This window comes from Ischnura elegans, chromosome 11 (assembly GCF_921293095.1).
Source record: "Ischnura elegans chromosome 11, ioIscEleg1.1, whole genome shotgun sequence".
NCBI classification, from domain to species: domain Eukaryota; kingdom Metazoa; phylum Arthropoda; class Insecta; order Odonata; family Coenagrionidae; genus Ischnura; species Ischnura elegans.
Window position 1 is genome coordinate 79760357 of NC_060256.1, and position 19270 is coordinate 79779626.

General features: G+C 39.0%; 2 protein-coding genes across 3 annotated transcripts in view; one reads left to right on the forward strand and one right to left on the reverse strand.

Moving 5' to 3' along the window:
- Positions 1-8899, forward strand: part of LOC124167924 — a 25251-nt gene extending 16352 nt beyond the window's left edge. The window contains exons 7-9 of the mRNA XM_046545988.1: positions 3213-3343; positions 4092-4329; positions 5224-8899. Coding sequence (XP_046401944.1) covers positions 3213-3343; positions 4092-4329; positions 5224-7323 — 2469 coding nt within the window. The 3' untranslated portion in view covers positions 7324-8899. The remainder of the gene's footprint in view (positions 1-3212; positions 3344-4091; positions 4330-5223) is intronic.
- Positions 8511-18358, reverse strand: LOC124167926 (growth hormone-inducible transmembrane protein). Of its 2 annotated transcripts, none has more exons than XM_046545990.1 (8): positions 18208-18358; positions 17872-18074; positions 17677-17788; positions 17451-17592; positions 13153-13328; positions 12039-12160; positions 10459-10630; positions 8511-8942 (listed from the first exon to the last, which is right to left on the reverse strand). In XM_046545990.1, exons 2-8 carry the CDS (start codon positions 18065-18067, stop codon positions 8858-8860), a joined length of 1005 nt encoding a protein of 334 aa, XP_046401946.1. In that variant the 5' UTR covers positions 18068-18074; positions 18208-18358; the 3' UTR covers positions 8511-8857. The 2 variants fall into 2 exon arrangements, with proteins under 2 accessions (XP_046401946.1, XP_046401947.1); XM_046545991.1 differs by having other exon boundaries at positions 17872-18071; positions 18208-18343.
- Positions 18359-19270: the final 912 nt, after the last annotated feature.

Consider the following 19270-nt stretch of genomic DNA (forward strand, 5'->3'; position numbering starts at 1 on the left):
AGTCAGGTACTTCCTTTGCCTCCAAAAAGCTGGATGTACTTTTACATGGATGCCCTAAAAGAGAAAAAATTGGTTTTATATTTGTGCAAATACTGTACCTGTATATTTTCTAATTATACGAGGGCCATTTTTTTTCAACCTCTGATGGGTCATGATCAGAAGAGGAAGTGATTGATTAAATATTATTTCATTGCTAAATTTTGAGCACACTTGTGGTGTCCTTTCAACATAATCGCCTCGGCGATTGAGGTATTGTCGTGCCTGTGGACAAGCTTTACTACACCTTCTTCATGGAATGTTGCCGCTAACGACTTCCAATGAATTATACCTTTGTCCTGAAACTCATCGTCCATTTGAAAACACTTGCAATCTAGCCACATCTTCATTTCAGTGTAAAGAATGAAGTACTAGATTGGCATAGCACAGCAGGTGATCGAAAATGTCCCATTGAAATTGCTCAAGGAGCAGTTGGGATGCATCAACACTGAGATGACAGGCATTATCATGTATCAGAACACTTCTAGAAGTCAGCATCTCTCTTCTTTTGTTTTGAATGGGAATGGATGTAATGTTTCACACTGTTTCGTAATTTCGCCACATTGCATTAGAGAAAAATTCTCCTTTATCGGCATAAAGTTTAAGACAAGTCAATGCTGAAGCCATTCGGTGAGTTTTCTGGCTGTCGGTCTGCAATGCACACTTGGCGTGAGAATCAATTGAGGCAGTGTCGTTAATGAGATTGAAACTAACCTTAAACTAACAACTTCCGGTAAGAAATTACTTGAGCATGTGGTGCAGAGGATGTGTAACTGTCCTACCTGCGCAGTACCCGCCTGTCTCTTGTAAGGTGTTTTTGCTGAGCTATGGGAGGTGGAAAAAAAAACATCCCTCATGTATATTAAATTAACAGATTGATTTAGAGCGTGTGGTTCAATATTTAAATCAAGTCATTGTTGCTGAGGATGGGAAATTTATATAGGTTTCCTCATTGAATATTTTCCCTAATTGCATTGGATTTTATGTTTTCTTTCTATTTCCTTGTTCTGCAAAGAGACTATTTTGTCTTAAGTAAGGCCCCTTTTAGTGTTGTGCACCATGGGAGAAAAATACCCTAGCAAGTTTGTGTATCCACTATTGGTCTGGGAGAAACGGAGTTTCCATTCTGATGGCATACTAATCTTAGACCAAATTCACGATGAGGGAGATTCAAACATGCTGCATCATCTCTCAATTTTCACTGTCTAAATTCTCTATGGCAGATTTCTTGCCACATATGTAATTTTTTATGGCCACCACAAGGGTGGCCATATATATTATATTTGATGATGCCTTGGAAACACTTGATTTAAATCTCTTGTGGAAAATTCACCACATTTTTCCTCTTACCTCAAAATTTTCTTTAGACCAAGCTCCTTCTGATGCACTTTTTTGTGTTCAATGATTTTCTCAAGGCTCAACCTTAGAGCTACATAGTAACTGTATGACATCAAGTAGAATGTTCCTAAGGTTCCTAATTTAGGTGCCAAAATTCAGGAAACCTGCCTGAATGATTCTCTGGGTAGGCAAGCTGCCAGTATTCATTAACTGACATCAGTACTGAAATAAGGAAGACAATTCAATGTGTTCACAGTTCCCTAGCTGTGCGTTAGGACAGAGAATAAAATGCCATCCAGAAGGAAACAGATTTTCTCATAGAATGATAATGGGGGTACAGTGTGTATTTTTAGGAATTCTGTTTTCCTCAATAATGCTCACCTCATGGAATACCTCAAGGCTTGATGTGGATGAATGCTAAAAGGTATATTTAATTGTAATTGAAATGTACACCATTGATAGGAAATCATTGATGAGCTGATTGATTGAATGTGTACATAATGTCTTCAATATTGTCTGAATTCCATTTCCTTGTAAGAATACATCCCTATTTTTGGAGGTTGCCACTTAGTAGAAAAGTATTTATTAATATTTTCCATTATATTTATCTATTGAAACGAAATGAATTACAAATTAGCTCTAAACTTAGGGCCTATTTTTCACACTTTTGGTATGTCACATTCCAGTGGCTGATCCAGAAAGGGGCTATAGCTCCCCCCTTGGGTGTCCAACTTAGACTAGATAGAATGCTAATTTTGTTCAGACCTCCACTACTGCTGGGAGATTACCCCCCCCCCTGTCTCTATCCTAGATCTGCCATTGGTGCAGGGTTTTAGGGTTATGGAGAATTGGGCAATAACCAGGTTGCATAGTGCAGGAATATTTTGACAAACTGCGTTTTGGCCCTGACTCTATGACTGTGGCATTTTCTTTGAGATGGCATGCATCTTTTTTGCATGTGAATCTGAGGCATTTGGCTATTGTAAATGGTAAAAAAGTGTTTATATGGTCAGCAGATCTATGGGGGAGGGGACTTTGAGGGCTGTAGGGCTGAGGAAGGAGGGCTGCCCCCCCCCCCCCCTTGGGTATCCAATTTACACTAGATAGAATGGTAATTTTTTTCGACCCCCACCACTGCTAGAATTTTAACCCCCATATAGCCCCTCTTGTCCCTATCCTGGATCCTCCACTGTATATGGTCATGTATTGGGTGAACTTAGACTGTCTCTTCAAATGAATTTGTTTGTTGGCCAAACCAACTACCTAAGTGGGAAGTTTCAAGTAAATTTATTTTTTTGATAGTGTGACGTATCTATTGAAATATATAAGACCTTTAACTTATACTACTGTGAAATATAGACCAATCAGCCTTGAATTCACTTCCTTTGCCATGAATTTTCCATTTTCACGTGATAAAATTGGTACATACTTATATTGACAAGCACTACATATTTCAATATTTTGAGACCCTGCAAGCTACCAACAATTTATCAAGCTATCTTGTCAGCATTTACATTCCAGACACAATTCTCTTGTTCTAACTTAATTGTCGCCCTCCTGTTTTGCATGACTGTCATGAACTGAAAGCCTTAATACATATTGTAATCTGTGTACTTACATAGCTGAGGTTTTTTATGCTTATCATTTTGGGAAATAACTCAAGTGTGAGTACTCAATAATGAAAATGCTTTTGGAACAGTTTTGTGTACTGCATACAAAGTGATTGACAGGAACCCTCTTCTTAACCTTTAATAGACCACTCCTCTGATGTTAGTTATGTTCTGTATGTTGGTGATAGAAAATAATGCATGGTTTTCAACTACTAATTCTTTTCTTAGATGACAGAAGAATTGGCCTATGTAACCAGCATGGTGAGGAAAGATGTCCTCCGCACTGATAGACACCACAAGTTCTACGCGGGCAGTGACGACAATCAAAATATCGCCTCTCTGTTCAATGTTCTTACCACGTATGTTCATCTTTGTTGCATGCATTTACTCATTTTCCTTTTCCTGTTTTTGACCAAACATTGTCACATATCACAAAAGACATTTCCAAGCAGTGGGGTTAATACTTGGAAACATATTAATAGAGCTGCCATACCTGTGTCCTCTAAGCTCTCGTTAGAATTACGTAAATGTGGTCTAAGTGATGATAAACCCTGGATATTAAGTCGGGTAAATACCAGAAGTTCATGGATACCCCCAACTTATCATTGTCCACATCATTGATTACAGGCTGTAATCAGCTAAAATCTTAAATGTATGTTGCGGCTTGAGATAAAGCAATGCGGGTAACTGAAGTGAAGATTTCCAGATGGGTGGATGGTATTCATGGTAGACTCTTTATTTAAAAAAATGGGGAAAAAGTTCTTTTGAATACAATATGTGCTTGCATAATCACTATATCTTGTTTGGTGCTTGGATACCTGTGTGCTTCACCCAAGTTAAATGTAAGAGAGACTTCATTAAGGATTCATACTGATCATGGAAATGTCAGGGAAAAAGAAATTGTAACTGGACGTCATATAAATGCCAGTGAAATTTAAAATGGAAAGCTGGTATAAACCCTATCATAGTCCTAATTTTGCTTGTCAATTAAAGACAACATTAATGCTATCATTATAATCAATTTAGAAATATGCTACTTTTGATAACAATTAGAACTCATTACTAGAAAAATCAATTTTTTTACGCCCACCTAAATGTGCATTACAGGTATGCTTTGAACCACCCTGGTGTGAGCTACTGCCAGGGGATGAGCGACTTGGCGTCTCCTTTGCTGGTCACAATGGGAGATGAAGCTCACGCATACATCACATTTGTGGCTCTGATGCGGCGTCTTAGGCCCAACTTCACCTTGGATGGCCTGGCAATGGGTGCCAAGTTTCGGCATCTTGGTGATGGATTGGCTCACACAGATCCAGAGTTTCATGCCTACCTCAAGGCTGTGCAGGTAACTGTTGTGGCATTAACTTCTTTTCATTTTGGATGATTCCATCCACAGTAGTCTGTTCCCTCTTTGGTGAAGCAGGTACTCATTCCCATTTGTATGAAAAATTAACTCAGGGGATATTGGAGTATTATCGAAGAACATTTAGGTAAAGGACGGAATGATTTTATTTAGTTTGGCTGACAAGCGGGAGGGGGGTTTGTCACAGCATTGCTTACAATTGACAGGAAGGTCTTAATCTTATTAACAAGATGAGTGAGGAAAGGAGTGGTAGAGGAGAGAGTTTGGTTGGTAGTGATTTTTTCTCAGTAATTTTTTTCTTCCCAATAGAATTCCCTGATAGTATGTAATATTTCAAATGTTAATACTTATTCATTAATAAATGGGTACTTTCATTCATTCCATTTATGAATAAATACTGCTGAAGTACTTAACTCTTCTCTTTTATGGTTATCATATGGCATTGCTAAAGAAACACTTCAAAAAATAGGTAGTAGAGATGGGTCGGTTGCGGTACCCTGATCTCGGTACCACCGGTTCTTGGCTGTGGAACCGGTAACGAGAACCGGTCGCATAAAGTCGGTAATTTGGAACTGGCCCGGAACGGTCACTAGGATTTGAATTTGGCACCCAAAGCCGAAATGATCTGCAGCATGTTTAAGGCCAAAAAGTGAAAAGAGATTAAAAAATGCATATATGTATTACTTTCCGAATGCATGAATTCCATATTTTTTTTTTCTTTTGAGAGTTGCTCGCTAACTCACGCATTTAAGGTTCGTCAGTTTTTCACTCTCACCACATTGTAACATTTCTGCAGCCACAGCCGCTTATTGTTAATAACAGTGTTGTTATATAAGCACTTAATTATATCAATTTATCCCTCACATCTTTCCACAGGCTGATGATCTACTCTTCTGTTACCGTTGGCTCCTCCTAGAGATGAAACGCGAGTTTGCCTTTGAAGATGCCCTCAGAATGCTCGAAGTCCTGTGGAGCTCTCTTCCTCCCAATCCCCCACCTCCCACAGGCCTCCAGCTCTACGAGGATGTGCCTTACTCTGCCCGTGTCAACCTACCCCTCGATTCGATGAGCAATAATTGCAAGCCCATGTCCAACGTGGACATCCCCTCCAAAGACCCTGGGAAGAAGGTGTTTCGTAAGGTTAGGACTGAGGGTGAGGGAACAGCTGGAAAGTCCTGCTCCAAGGAGAAGGAAAAATTGCCTCCAGCCCTGGGAACCCTTCCTCTCTCCCCTATTGGTGTCAGGATCCCCCTTAGAGAAACCCCCTACACAAGACTGTGCGCCCTAAGACGGCGTACCTCTTCTGGGAAAGGATTCAGTGACCGCCAGAACCAGAGCCTCGATGAAAACCTCTGGGCAAGGAGGAGACTGCAGAGAGCTGAGGAACAGAACCGTCGACCCTTCTTCAGCCTGGATGAGTCACTCACGCCAGCTGAGGCGGATGAGATGGAAGCAGCTGGCGAACAGGGCATTGTCCGAGGTGAGGAGAGTCGGGAGGGGCGTGTGCGTCCTGCTCCCATTAGGAGACAGCACCAGGTTGTTAAGAACCTGAACGAGTTTCTTGCACTGGCGAGAACCCGTAAGGAGGGTGGGAAGAAGGATGGAGAGAAGCGCCACAGTGGGGATGGTGCAGAAGATGGGTCGAAGCTGAGCAGTGATGGGAAACAGGGGAGTCCAGAAATGGGGTCACCAACTGTGGATGAAAGTTCAACGGAAGATGATTCAGCTGAATATTTCCCCATGACGACATCAATGACTCGCGAGATCAGGCTGGAGCTGGAGAGTCTGGACCGGCAGGTCTTTGGTGAGGCCAAGGTTAGGGCTCTGGATGATGAGGATGAGGAGGAAGACGAAGATGAGGAAGTGAGCCGAGAAGATCCACCATCTCCTGGGGGAAATGCTGCCTCAGGGTCTCCCAAAGGAAGCAATAGGGGGGAGCATCCTGGTGATGTTCCCCTATCAAACTCCAATGGAAGGCATAAGAAAGGCATCAAGAGGGAGGATGGTGATGGTGTTGATAGCATCACGGAGATCTCGTGCAAGCCTCATCAGTTGCAGAGGGCAGAGCGCATAGAGAGGTACGACCGGGTGGTGGGTGGAGCAAGTGGTGGAGGCTGTGGGGGAGGGAGTGGGGAGGAGATATTTGTGTGGGAGAACCCATTGCAGTGTCCCCCGACGCCCGACGAGCAGGCAGATCTAGAGTCGGATGGTGGGGGTGGCACGCCCGGTGGGAGTGACGACTCGGAGAGTGGAAATCAGGGGAGTTATAATGGGGAAGTGATAGAAGTGGTAGAGGGGGGAGGAGGGGCAGGGCCTGGTGGGGGAGGAGTTCACGTCAAGTCGGTGACGCCCATCAAACTCCTGCGAGACCTTGGCAATGGACCTAGGGCAAGGAGGACAAGCTCGGATTCAAGCGACAGTTCAGATGGTGAGGTTTTACCGGAAGACACCACCATCTTGGACAAGCGGCGGCCGAGTGTTGAAGTTGTAGGGAGCTTGGGTGGGATGGGAGATAGTTGTCTGGTTACCAACTCGTGCGAGGAAGTCACTGAGATGACTGGATTGCTGGTCCTAGGGGATTCAGAGAGCACATCAGTGAGGATTGCAGATGGTGGAGAATCTCGCAGCTCTGGAGTAATGGATTTGCCTCCGCCTCATGAGTTTGGTGGTGGGAATCCATTTCTCATGTTCCTCTGTCTGACCTTGCTCCGACAGCAAAGGGACCATGTTATGCGTGCCAGCATGGATGCCAATGAACTTGCTATGCATTTTGACAAGATGGTCAGGAGGCATGATGTTGCGAGAGTGCTTAACTGTGCTAGGCATATGTTTGCAGCATATCTTCGTCATCATTCTGCTGCTGCATCAGCTGCTTCTCCTTGTGATGTCAATGATGGCTCTGGCGTACGATCGGGTGGAGAGGGTTGTTCACCCACCTCTCATTTTGCTGAAGGTGCTTCTGAGCTGCCAACGTAAGAAGGTAAAGTGTCAACCCTGTGTTAATAGGTGATAGTTCCCAAAGGAACCTTGTTCAGATTTTTTTGGAAATCATTCTGAGGTCTCATTTTGTGATCCTACTTTTACCAATCTGTCAAGAGTGGACTGGTACTGGAATTGGTAATATTATTCCAAAGATTATGGTGCTTATGCAAGCAGAGTTTGAACTTCCTTCTTCTTAAGGTTTGGTAATTACATCATGCGGGTGGAACTTGGTTAAATATTTGTGCTTCAGCATTTATTTGTCTGTGTGGCCTGCAATTTTTCTGTGAAACAGCAGCAAGTCACTAGGAAGTTTCTCTAAAAATTGCTTATTGTTCTACTTGTGAATAATTAGACTTTTCAATATAAGTTTTTATTTATTGTCCGGAGAATTGAATTTATTTCAAGTAAGTCTATGCTCAAAATGGGCTAGTCAAAGTTATCTTCAACTATCTCTCTCTTTAAGAATAATTTGGAAAACCTGCATGTGATAGTTATATGCGGACAATATTTAGCCATTTCATGACAATAATATGGCTGGTTTATTGTATGTAGTTAAATTTTACTTGATCCAGGTGTACTTTATTGTATGTTACTGAAAAGTGATGATGGCACCATTGATTTTTACCAGGCAGTGCTTTTAACTTTAGGTGTGCATTATGCACCTAATTTTACTATGGAATTTTAAGTTTTTAATCCATCTGCATGTGGTAGGATAAATTTTTTTATTGCTGTGTAAATTTTGGCTACGTATATAAGCTCTTTTTTTCACAAGAGAACACCAAAGTGTAGCAAGTATATAATGTTTTTAGAGCAGGTTTTAATTTGATCAATGTGTAGAATCTATATTACCAACAACTTGTCAGTCTTTCTCTGCTTGGTGTATATTTTGAAACTTTGAAGTGTAAATAGGATAAAAATTATTTGTAAATATTTTTGAATGAATGGGAGTGCACTTCGACCATATAATTACTGATATTGGAGGTGATACTACTTGTTGAACTGATCTGGCCCATGTAAATACATATTGTGATTATGGTGATTCCATTATTCCTGCAATTATCCACCTAATGTAGACTATTAGAGGTGAAACTATTATGTTATATAAGGTATAATTTTTCATGCTCAAAGCGTGTGCATTTGAAATTGATATGTATAGTCATTTAAAGGTGAAGAAGGAATGCTTTTATTCACAAATTAATTTATTCACAGCATTCACAGACATACAATTTATATTTGCACTTTACATCTTGGCCGATGCAATAGATTTCATTGAAGCTTGAGGGAAATTTTAGGACAATACCAAAATTTGGGATAAACTAAAGGAGAACTTTGCCTTGAATTATGGTGGAGTTGTACTTAAGTATTTTGTTCAACTAGTGGATAGTATTAGGGATTCATTTCTATGAAAATCCTATTGCATTTAAATTTTGTTACTTGTCTATTTTTATTATGCTTTGAAATCCCCAGAATAAATATTTGATTGTAAAAATGAAGGTGCTTTATTACTGGCATAAATCCAACAAAAGCCTTATTTTCTCCTGCCACCACCACCAGCAAGAATAGAGGCTATCCTGATGAAAATGTTGACTGTGTCCATATAGATACCCATTGCCCTGTAAAAGAAAGAGAAACAATACAGATATTAATATGTAGCTATGGTAAACTCCCAATTATCCGGGCTAATGATGGGGAGAGGCGTCAAAAATACGCACAAATAATCGTGAAAAACATGTAATACTAACTTTTGCTTTTATTTGTTACAATCTTCATAATGTACGTATATCAAACAACATATTGTTATTAATGCACAGAGCCTGTTATTTTAGATTGCTTCAAGGACTAATTAGGAGCTTTCTTCACCTGACCGCGGATCTATTTAGTAATGATAGTGCCATTGCACTCTTATTCCCATTACTCCATGGCAAACAGTCTAAGCAGGCGAGTACCTGGCTGTAACTCATACAATGTGAACTCTCTTCTTCTTGACTTGAACAGTTTCAAAGATTCAATAATAAAATTTATTCTGCAATTAGTGTTACTCGTTAGACAACCATTTCATAAAAGGAATTGTGGTACAAAATTTAAATCAACATAAATTCTTTATTTTATTATATCCTCGCATAAGCTTGTTAATTTAAGAGATAGTGCATCCACATCCAAACTAAGTGGATTAACCCAAAATCAAGGAAGGGCATGGAATTGCTTATTCAATTGTCAGTTGAAGAATCCATCTCTTGATATAGTAGTTGACCTATCCATAGCATAATAATTGCATTTTAATACATTAAGTGCCGTTCCTGAAGGGCACTTAAAAGGTTCCTGAAGCCACAGGAGGGTGAAACTCAAGCACAGATAATCCGCAACACAGATAATCGGGAGTTTACTATGCACAGAAATGACAGACTATCGCTATTTCTAGCAGATAGCATTCAATATTAATATGTACATGCATCAATAACATTCAATTTATTAAAAAATTTAAGTCAATTTTTGCAAGTTGAGTTCATTGACTACTGATGGCAAAATATGGTAATCCAGGAATGCCTTTCATCGCAAATACATCTAATTTGCATAAAATCTTACTCATATACGTCAATGCAGCATTCAAGCATTAAATTCTCTGTAAAAGTTACATGAATGAACATGTTATGTCATTACAAATATTAATATAAATTCATAAAGAGTTTATGTTGCATATACTTTTGAAGAAAACAGAATACATTGAGGTTGTAATGTACTTAAAAAATATATATACAGCAATTGAAAAAGGTTATATATAGCCATACTGAGAACCATGAGGTGCCTTAAGGCTTTTTCTTAAGGTATTAAGCCCAAAATCCCCACAAAAAACTCCCAAAGTTTGATCAAGGAAGTATAAGTAAATCCAAGCATTATATTGTGTACTAGGCAATCAATTACATTTAGTATCTGACTTAAAGAAAACTGAAGTGCATTACATTGATAAACCTAAACTTGATGCTTCTTGAGAATCAGTTTGATGAGTATTTGGCTCAAGGCTATGTAAAATGTATTACAATAATGGTTAAAATTATTATGTAACAAAACTCCCAGTCATCTATTTAGTTTTTATTAATCATAGTTCCTAAAAAATACAGCAAGAAAACTTACTCATTCACTGGATCAAATCTAGTTTCTGCATAAGGAGGATGCCTCTCTGCAGCCTTAATTATTCTTTGTGTGTCATATAATAGGAATCCAGAGAAGAGTATCAGCCCACCATACATACTGATTGAGTAAAGTCCAGCACCAAGAACAGTGGTTGGAGGCAGAAATATGCTTCCTGCAAGAACAAAGTGAAATTCAGTTGTTGACAACATATAGTCTTTTCCAAGGGAATGTAAATAAAACTGTGGATTTTTGAACTTCAGCTAAGGGTACAAACAAAACCTGAGACATATCATAGCAACACAATATGAAACATAATATCACAGCAAAATATATGCAGGCCAGCAGAATCGCTGACAGCTATTGAATTACATCAGTACTGATGGATTCTAAACCTAAAAAATATTAATTTTTCTTCTATGGCACTTTACAATGTCATTTACTTCAATTTTAGCACTGAAATTATCTTTAATTTTACTTTCAATACTTCTCTCTCCACTAAAAATCTGCTAGGGTACTAATTATGGTTCCCAGAATTATCTTCATGACCATGTAATTACCCGCTCCTGAAGCAGCAGTAAACACAAGGTCACTCCAAGTAAAACAGTTACAATAAAATAAGTGAAATGTGGGCTCATTCATAATCATTTTTCATCACACAATGTTTCCACATGAAAGGCTTTTTGGAGGTGGGAAATTACAGGTAAAAGGTAGGGGCCAATTCCTTTCCATGAGCCACCTTGCACTTGAGAAATTTTTGAATGAAGATATCCAGAGGCTTCACTCAGGATCTGTACCCAGGACCCTTTGCTCAGAAGCCGAGGGCTCCACTGACTAGGCTGCAATGCAATCCCTTTTTTAAATGCAGAATAAGATTGCTTTTCAAAAGAAGAAGACCCACATTTTCCTTATTATTCATCCATTGCCTATTTATGGATCAGACAAAATATCCCAGTTTCTAACAAGAATGGGACACTGAAAGCATATGATGCCATTACCGATTCCTGTCTAACGACCCTGGACAGCCTGCAATGTTCCTGAATTCTCATTTTCCAGCAAAATGTGATGATACTGTGACATTTTTCAATAGGCTGCATCTTTCACAGAAGTGTTGCCTTAAATTTAGCAACAGAGGGAAAGTGGAACCATTTTACTTTCCCTCTTAATATTTTGGATCTCAGATGGGATGGTTCCACTTATGTTTTCTGTCACTGAACAGATTCTCAGCTTCCTAATTTAACACATACTAATCAGCAACATTGTGAAGCAACGGCCTGCTATACTTTTTAAATATTAGAGAATCCAAATTGATAGAGACCAAAAATAAAAAAAAGGAAACATTGCAACAAAAATATGCAGCAGATAAATGTATGCTTGAAGTCTGGATTATCAACATCAATCTTTTTTTTAAGTACTTGCAACACCTTAAGATAAATCTTCATTGCATAAAGGGAGCAATCAATTTAACCTCTCCCACTGTATTGCAGGAGGCAACAGAGTCCACAAAAATGTAATTGATGAATCAAGTCAAATTTACAAATTAATAGGAAGTATGTATTACATTATCATTCAAATTAACTTACCAAGGGATGCAGCAAAAACAGCTCCAAAGCCAATAGCAAGAGGACCACCAATATGCAAAAACTGTTCACTAGGAGCACAAGCAGCAACAGCAGATAAACCACCAACAACACCAGCAGTATACCTGATTATGATCAAATTGTCTCAATTATAATACGCTTAAAGGAAAAAGTAAAAAATTAAATGCTTAGGATGTTTATTACACTTTGATTAAAAATCTTTAGCTGTTAATGAAAAGCTTGAAAAGGCGTGAATCAGAACCGACAAGGACTTTGCAGGAGTGGGTGGCCAAACCACGGCCACCCACTCTCGACAGCCACCCCATGTGGTAAGGCACCATTTCAAGTTTGACTTAAAATCCATTAACTAATATGAAAATAAAAAAAATCGCCAATAAACTAAATAAATAGAATGGGGATGATTTGTGACAGAGATTTCTAAAATTACAAGGGATAAAAAAATGAGCCCACCCAGGGTCTCAAACCCTGGACGCATACAGTAAGAGTCATTGGATGAGCGCTTTAGACCACCACTGGAGAAGTTGAGAGAGTGTGATCACTCAAGGGAGGTCATGGTGCATTAAATCTTTACATGCAAATATCTCTTGACCCTGGACCAATGTGGCAGAAATCCGTGACACTTTTTCTACATGAACTATGCAGTTTCAGAAAACAACATCGGCATTCAGATCCCGCACATCACCCTCGCGATGTCTCCGTGTAAGTACAAATATTTATTAGGGTGCTTCCTAGTGATTTTAATGGCATCACATCATTCATCCAAATGAATACGCCCGTAACTTAGCCATCTTTTCATGGACTGAAGTCAGTAGCTGTGCCCTTTCAGCGATTCTAAGCATTTATGTACTGCCAGCTGACGTCACGGTGAATTTTTGACATGCCTTCTGTCTTCACGGCCTTTAAAATTTTGCTTTTTTTTTGGGGCATACTAAAAGCCTATCATAGACCCCTTGACCTTAGAACTTGGAATTATAGTGAACTGAGACTCCCAACTCTAACTTACATACATTTATTCAGCCGTTTCCCAAAGTAGTGGCCAATCATATAACCAAGATTAACTTAGTCAATAATGATAGATAAGAGTAAAATTACTTACCACATTGCTCTAATTAGGATAGGACCACCAAGAAAACAGAGTGGTGCAATTACTGCCCCGACCACAGCACTGTGAAGTGCCCATGCCAATTGCTTAGTTCCTAAACCCTTTTGATAAGGTATACTTCGGCATAAGATTCCTGAACCCATCATGGCAGCTATTGAAGCTCCAACGGCCTGAAATGAGATAATTTTAACAATTAAAAAGAGCATCCTGAGGCATGAATCTCACTTAAAATTAGACACTAAAAGTCTTTCATACAAATGGGTAGCACATGAATTTTACCAGTGATGTCCCTAAACCCATTCACAGGGCTATAAATCTGTTGGCAAGCACGAACAGTTTTATCTTAGCTCCCTCATTAATACCAGCATGGTGCCAATTGACTAGTCTCCAAAGGACAGTTCTTGAGATAAACTCGAGATTTGGTCAACAGTGGACATGCAACTTAAGGTGAATTTGATTCAAGCCCACTGCCAAAAAAATGTTTGACCCTAACCCATCAAAATCAAAATTACTAGTATCATAGAGTAAGAACTCTTACTCTAACTACGACTGACTACTCTAACATAAACTAAATACCTATAGCCTTTCAAATCACTTTGAGTATATTCTGGTCACAACAATATTTTGTATAGCAGCTAACACAATTTTGACTGGAGTCAAGAACTGATGCAAAATGTACACATAAACTTATGAAATCTAGTCAAATTCAAACTGCTTTTAACATTATCTTTAAAAGGGTGCACCTCTTTATTTGTCTTTCGACCTGTGTGCGCCGTTTGTAAATAGCAGCATTTGAACGGAAGTTATGGCGCAAAAACCTCTCTCTATTTTTCTTTCTTATTTTATCGGCCGATTCTGACGACTTTCATGAAAATCGGGCCTGCATTAAATGTGTTAAATAGTCAAAGGTTTTGTTCACAAGTTTAATTTTGAGGGGACTGTTTCCATTTATAATAAAGTGGCATTGAAAAGGAAAATGTTACTAGGCATCTAATATTTGAGGTAGTAAACACAGAGTTTGGTAAAGAATATTATGTGCGGCTAGAGAAGCAGAGAAAGAAAGGAGGTATTTTCACTCACTGTTGAATGTGAAAAAGGAATCCCAGCTACAGGATAGTCTGAACCAAAGAGAAACATTTTCTATGAAAATATAAATGGTTTCACGAAAATCTCTCCAGGTGGAATTCGTAAGGCTATAAGAAATTGCAGAATTTTGTGCAATACGAGACCTCCAAAAATATAATTAATGCTTGGTCAAGTAAATACTCTAATGAGTGGGACAAAGTTGACATTGGCATTGAAGTGAAAAATGGACCATGGTATGCATATAGGTTATTGCTTATAGTTGAAACTTGTCCATGTTTCATCAAGAGATAGTTATGTTATGTTAACATTGCTGATGTACCTTCCAAGGCATGACCACAAATACATATCCAGAAAATAGCTATCAGGCTTAGTTGGAAAGGAAATTGTACGTAATCTCTTGATTTCAATATTTACACAGTCATCTGATTGAACACTTTTAAGTTGTGAGATTGATGCTATTAACATGCTGAGTTTAATATTTCTAATTAATTTGTACTGCTGTTTATATTTATTAGATGTGTGTTTCTTGAATCCCTATCCAAATCAAATGCTAGTTTCATTTTTTAGCATTGTTCTAGGACCATTTGCAGCAAAGGGAAGTGCAAGGATAAGCATGGGAGAAGTTTTGGGGAGGCCAGGGCAGCCTACCCCCTCAACTTAAATGGTAATTTGTCCGAAAAAAAAATGCACATCCTGTACAATCAAGTCCTATGAAAACAGAAACAAAAAGTTTCAATAAGTTTTAGTCATAGATAATACTTAAAATTTTGTTTTCAGAGGCTAATTTAAACAAATTATCCAGGAACACTTGGGGACTATGGAAAGTTTCACTACTGGCGGGGGGGGGTTCCATATACCCTAAACCTGGGCAGGATTGCTGCTCCCCCTCCCCCCTATACTTCGCCCATGAGGATACATGGATCTGTGCCTGAGCAACAGGAATTGTTCCTCAAAATATCAACTTACTCTTTACTCACATCTAACAATTCTTTTCCTTGTATGTTTTGACGTGGGGATTGCAACTTCTAATAACAAGAAATAAACATTCCATAACGTGATAGATATGCAAACTAAAGACTGTAAGTTTAAATTTCGATTAATCGAAGTAGTTTCCCAACACCATCCACGCAGTGGTACACTGATCGATTCCATGAACTTCACTCTCAAACGATACTATGGTAAGGAATCAAAGCTGATCCTTCAAATTTTAGTAATCATTGCCATAATGAGAAACTTCTGTCTCTCGATGGAGAGGCTTAGTGTTTAAAGGGAAGCATGATGTCGCATCCCAATCTTTCCTAGAAATGGCTCGCTTTCTTTCAATTAAAATTTTGAAAATATTTTTAATCCTATCATCTGCTTACAATTTTAATGAAATACTGGGAACGCATTTGATACAATTGAGTGAAAGACAACAATGCAAAGAAAAAAATGCTGACTCCTACCTGCAGCTCGATTCTGTAAATGTCATACCTGTGCTTCGCGTGGTTCGAACCACAGCGGAGTTCTCACGCCTCTCACCGTGAAAGACGTTCAAGCGATCCTGTAAGCCTGTGTCGTGAGATGTTTGACGGATTGCGAACGATCACTTAAGTTTCTTATGTTGGTAGCTGTGCGGACGCGAGGAACGAATCAGAATCTCCGATACAAACTTACTTCAGCGGCCAACTGCAACTTCAGTTACCATAGAGAAACATATACAATGCCGTGGTATATTCACTCCCAAAGTAAATAATACTTCTTTACTCAATTTTGAGTGAGGTCTTTTCTTTTAAAAGTACCTATTAATGATAAGTTACGGTTGCTTAATTAGTTTGTAGCTATAAACTGTATATTACCTCTTTTATATGTTGTCAAGTGCTGCGTATCGAAGTCAGTTATCACGTAGCGGGCTCGTAATTGCACAATTAGCTCTTATTTCCTCATAGTATGGAGCTAATGCTTACGCGGAATGATAACAAGTGTTATTTTATTATTTAATAATGGTTCATTCTCGTATGCGTTTGAGCTCTCATCATTTCAGTACATAATTTTAAATGCGCTGTGGTGCGTATACATATATGTGTCTGATTGTGCAAGCACATGCCACTATTCACGATTTATACTGATGAAAATGTTTATGGCGCGAATACGAGTAGATTATTAACAGTTTCTGCTAGAGGGCGAGATGTTTACATGTCTTAGTATTTCTATTGTGTCAACAGAAAAACGAATCATGTTGGTCGTGTTACTGAACGGCAGCAATAATGCATGGAAGAGATGGAATAGATGATCAATGTTTATCTTAACGTACTAAAGTATGCCCCGGCAAGCCATCTAATCGTCTACGAATTAATCGTGGTGTGAACTCAGTGATCCATCGCCAATCTCACGTCTCGCAGGGATTGTTGATATCGCGTATCTGCCGCCGAAGTATGTGCATCTATTGCCTCCGTCGACATTGATGCTCATGCAAAAGTAGCGGAGGTATGTAAAGAGCCTCCATTCTCGTTAATAAAAACAAATCGAAGGCTTGAACTTACGAAACAAATATTAAATAAATCTGTTAACATTCAGTACCGCACAATACTTTTACCATTGGTTCTACTCCAAATTATTATGAACATGAAGTTGTGAGTATTTTACTTGTACATTCTAGAAGATGCACAAATATAAGATAATTGTCAAACCCTCAGCGCAAGGTTTAACTTCCCACCAACTTCAATCGCAATGAAGGCCAATCAATTTAAATAGGACGCGAATGTAAATTTAACTTTACGCATTTCTTTTATTTGTTTTTAATACATATTACTTATGGGAAGTGACAATATGAAATAGCCACCATCGTAATTAATGAATAATGTGCTATTAATTATCAATCACAGCGTAAATTCATAATGAAAAATTAGAGCGCATTGCCGCGACGAAGCTACCACGGGCCCTCTTGGGCGTGAATACTTTCACGGACGCGGCTGTGAGAGTGACGTCACTAAAAAGTTTCAGAATCGCTCCAGCGTCAAAGCCGTGAATACATTGACGAAATCCGCTTGTGACGGCCATATCACATTTACAGAATCGAGCTGCTGGCCTCTTAACACTTTTTTTCTCTGTATAACATTCACATAAGCGCAGGCTGTTGGCGGTAAGTGAGAAGTTTAGAATTAAGTCTTAAATCAGTACTTTGCTCTAAAAACGAAATAAGGTAAAATGCGGAAAGCTTGACCTACCAAAAATGAACTCTTTGACATTAGTCTAATCATCGTTGGAGAATTAAATACGGCCACCGCAGTAGCTGCGGTTAGGGCAATCGAACCGCCGAAGTACAAGTAAGTGTCTTTGATCCGTTGCTTGACGTAATCAGGCCATAACCTGGAACATTCAAACGAGAAACAGGATTAATTTGAGAATTTGGAATGAGATATTATTAAGGATTTTCCAAAGGTAATTAATTACATTGCTCTATCAATTGCTCCTTCTTTGTTTGACAAACCAAGGCCATAGAAGCATAGCGCCCCCAATCCCAAGGCTGAACCCGCAACCACAGCTCCTTTTCCGATGCTGAATGCTATGTAATACAGAAATTAATGAAACAAAGTATGACGTTGGTAACAACATAAGTTGACAGCTACGAATTACAGGATATCATACCTGTTTCTCCAGCTGGTGCCATTGCTTGTTCGCGCAATGTTCGCCGTCGGGCAGCTCGAGATGTAAACGTTTCACGAGCATCGTTCGCAAAATTTCGAACAACTAGTCTCCCTTTACTAGTAAAACCGTTTCTGAAAGCTGTCGTTCGAAGTGCCGGTATAACGGACACTTGGCAAATTCTAACAGCAACATACATTTTCCTGCTGATAAACACACACCAAGATGTACGTTAATTTAAAATGACAGATTTCATTGACAAGAAAAGAAGTATAGAGTGAATCGCTTTACGACGAATTGCAATGCGCAATTAATGATGTAACATTTAGATGAGCTTACCAGTGATATTAGCGTATCTAATCGGTGAGAGAACAATGGCAATTTAAACTCGAGTCTTCCGAAGCAACACCAAAAGTGAAAATATTTAAGTACTCCAAATTGTTGCCTGAGTTACAATATCCCTTCTAGATTATTCAGACGACTTTCGATCACAGCTTGTTCACTTGTTGGTAGAGACAAATGAAGCACGCTAATCCGTAGTTGACCGGGAACGAAATTCAAGTTTACAATTGAGGATAGCTCAAGTGAATTACGCGGATCCTTTACGGAGCAGTGGGTCCCATCCAGCTCCTCTTCGACGCGCAAGGAGAAAAACTACTAGTGGATATTATGAGGTATTTCTTAGCTATTAAATTTGCCATTGTATGATGACTTATGCGGAAGATACAAGTCTTGCTCGCCTACGGCACATTTTTTTGCTACAAAGCAGCATTCACTTACATTTCTGTGATCTCTCAGTTCTAGTTCTCCCTGGTGCTGACTGTACAAAATTATATTCTGAGCCATTCTTTTAGTTATAAGAAGTTGGAGCCAAGATAAAACATATGTTTTCTATTTCTTCTCTGTGTGATAATTCAATAATTTATCAGCCACCATGAGAACGAGATCCCATTCTCACGAGCCATGAACTTTTGCTTTGAAAATTTGAGATGAACGAGGCTCGAGCCGCTTTGAAAATATTTAAGTGTGATGCTAAGATTAAAATGGGATTCAAGATAAATTAACCCCTCAAGCGTGTGCGACACAGCATATGCGTCCTTGCTATTCCGTCCCTATACGGTGCTTTAATCGTAGGCATTTAAACCACCCAGGGTGCTTTAATTTAGAGGCACTTCAGATTTTGTGCAGACATGAAGTAAAATATTTTTTTAAATCTCATCACTGTGCAAAAGAAAATCCAAAAAATTATATTATATAAACAATTGTTTAAATTTTATAATTATGAATACGTACTTACAATTTTCAGACCCATTAACTTTTTCCTCCTCCTCTTATCCGATGGTTAATAGTTGACCTGTGTGTGATACTGCTCAAAACAGGGTTCCAAGCAGAGTGAGGGTGT

Bases quoted from the DNA above. Each gene is read 5' to 3' on its own strand.
- LOC124167926 (XM_046545990.1), bottom strand. From the start codon at position 18,067: ATGTATGTTGCTGTTAGAATTTGCCAAGTGTCCGTTATACCGGCACTT. The intron at 13,329-17,450 runs GTAGGTCAAGCT...ATCTCATTTCAG, and splicing joins TGTCAAAGAGTTCATTTTTG to GCCGTTGGAGCTTCAATAGC. The intron at 8,943-10,458 runs GTAAGTTTTCTT...TTTCTTTTACAG, and splicing joins AGATTTGATCCAGTGAATGA to GGCAATGGGTATCTATATGG.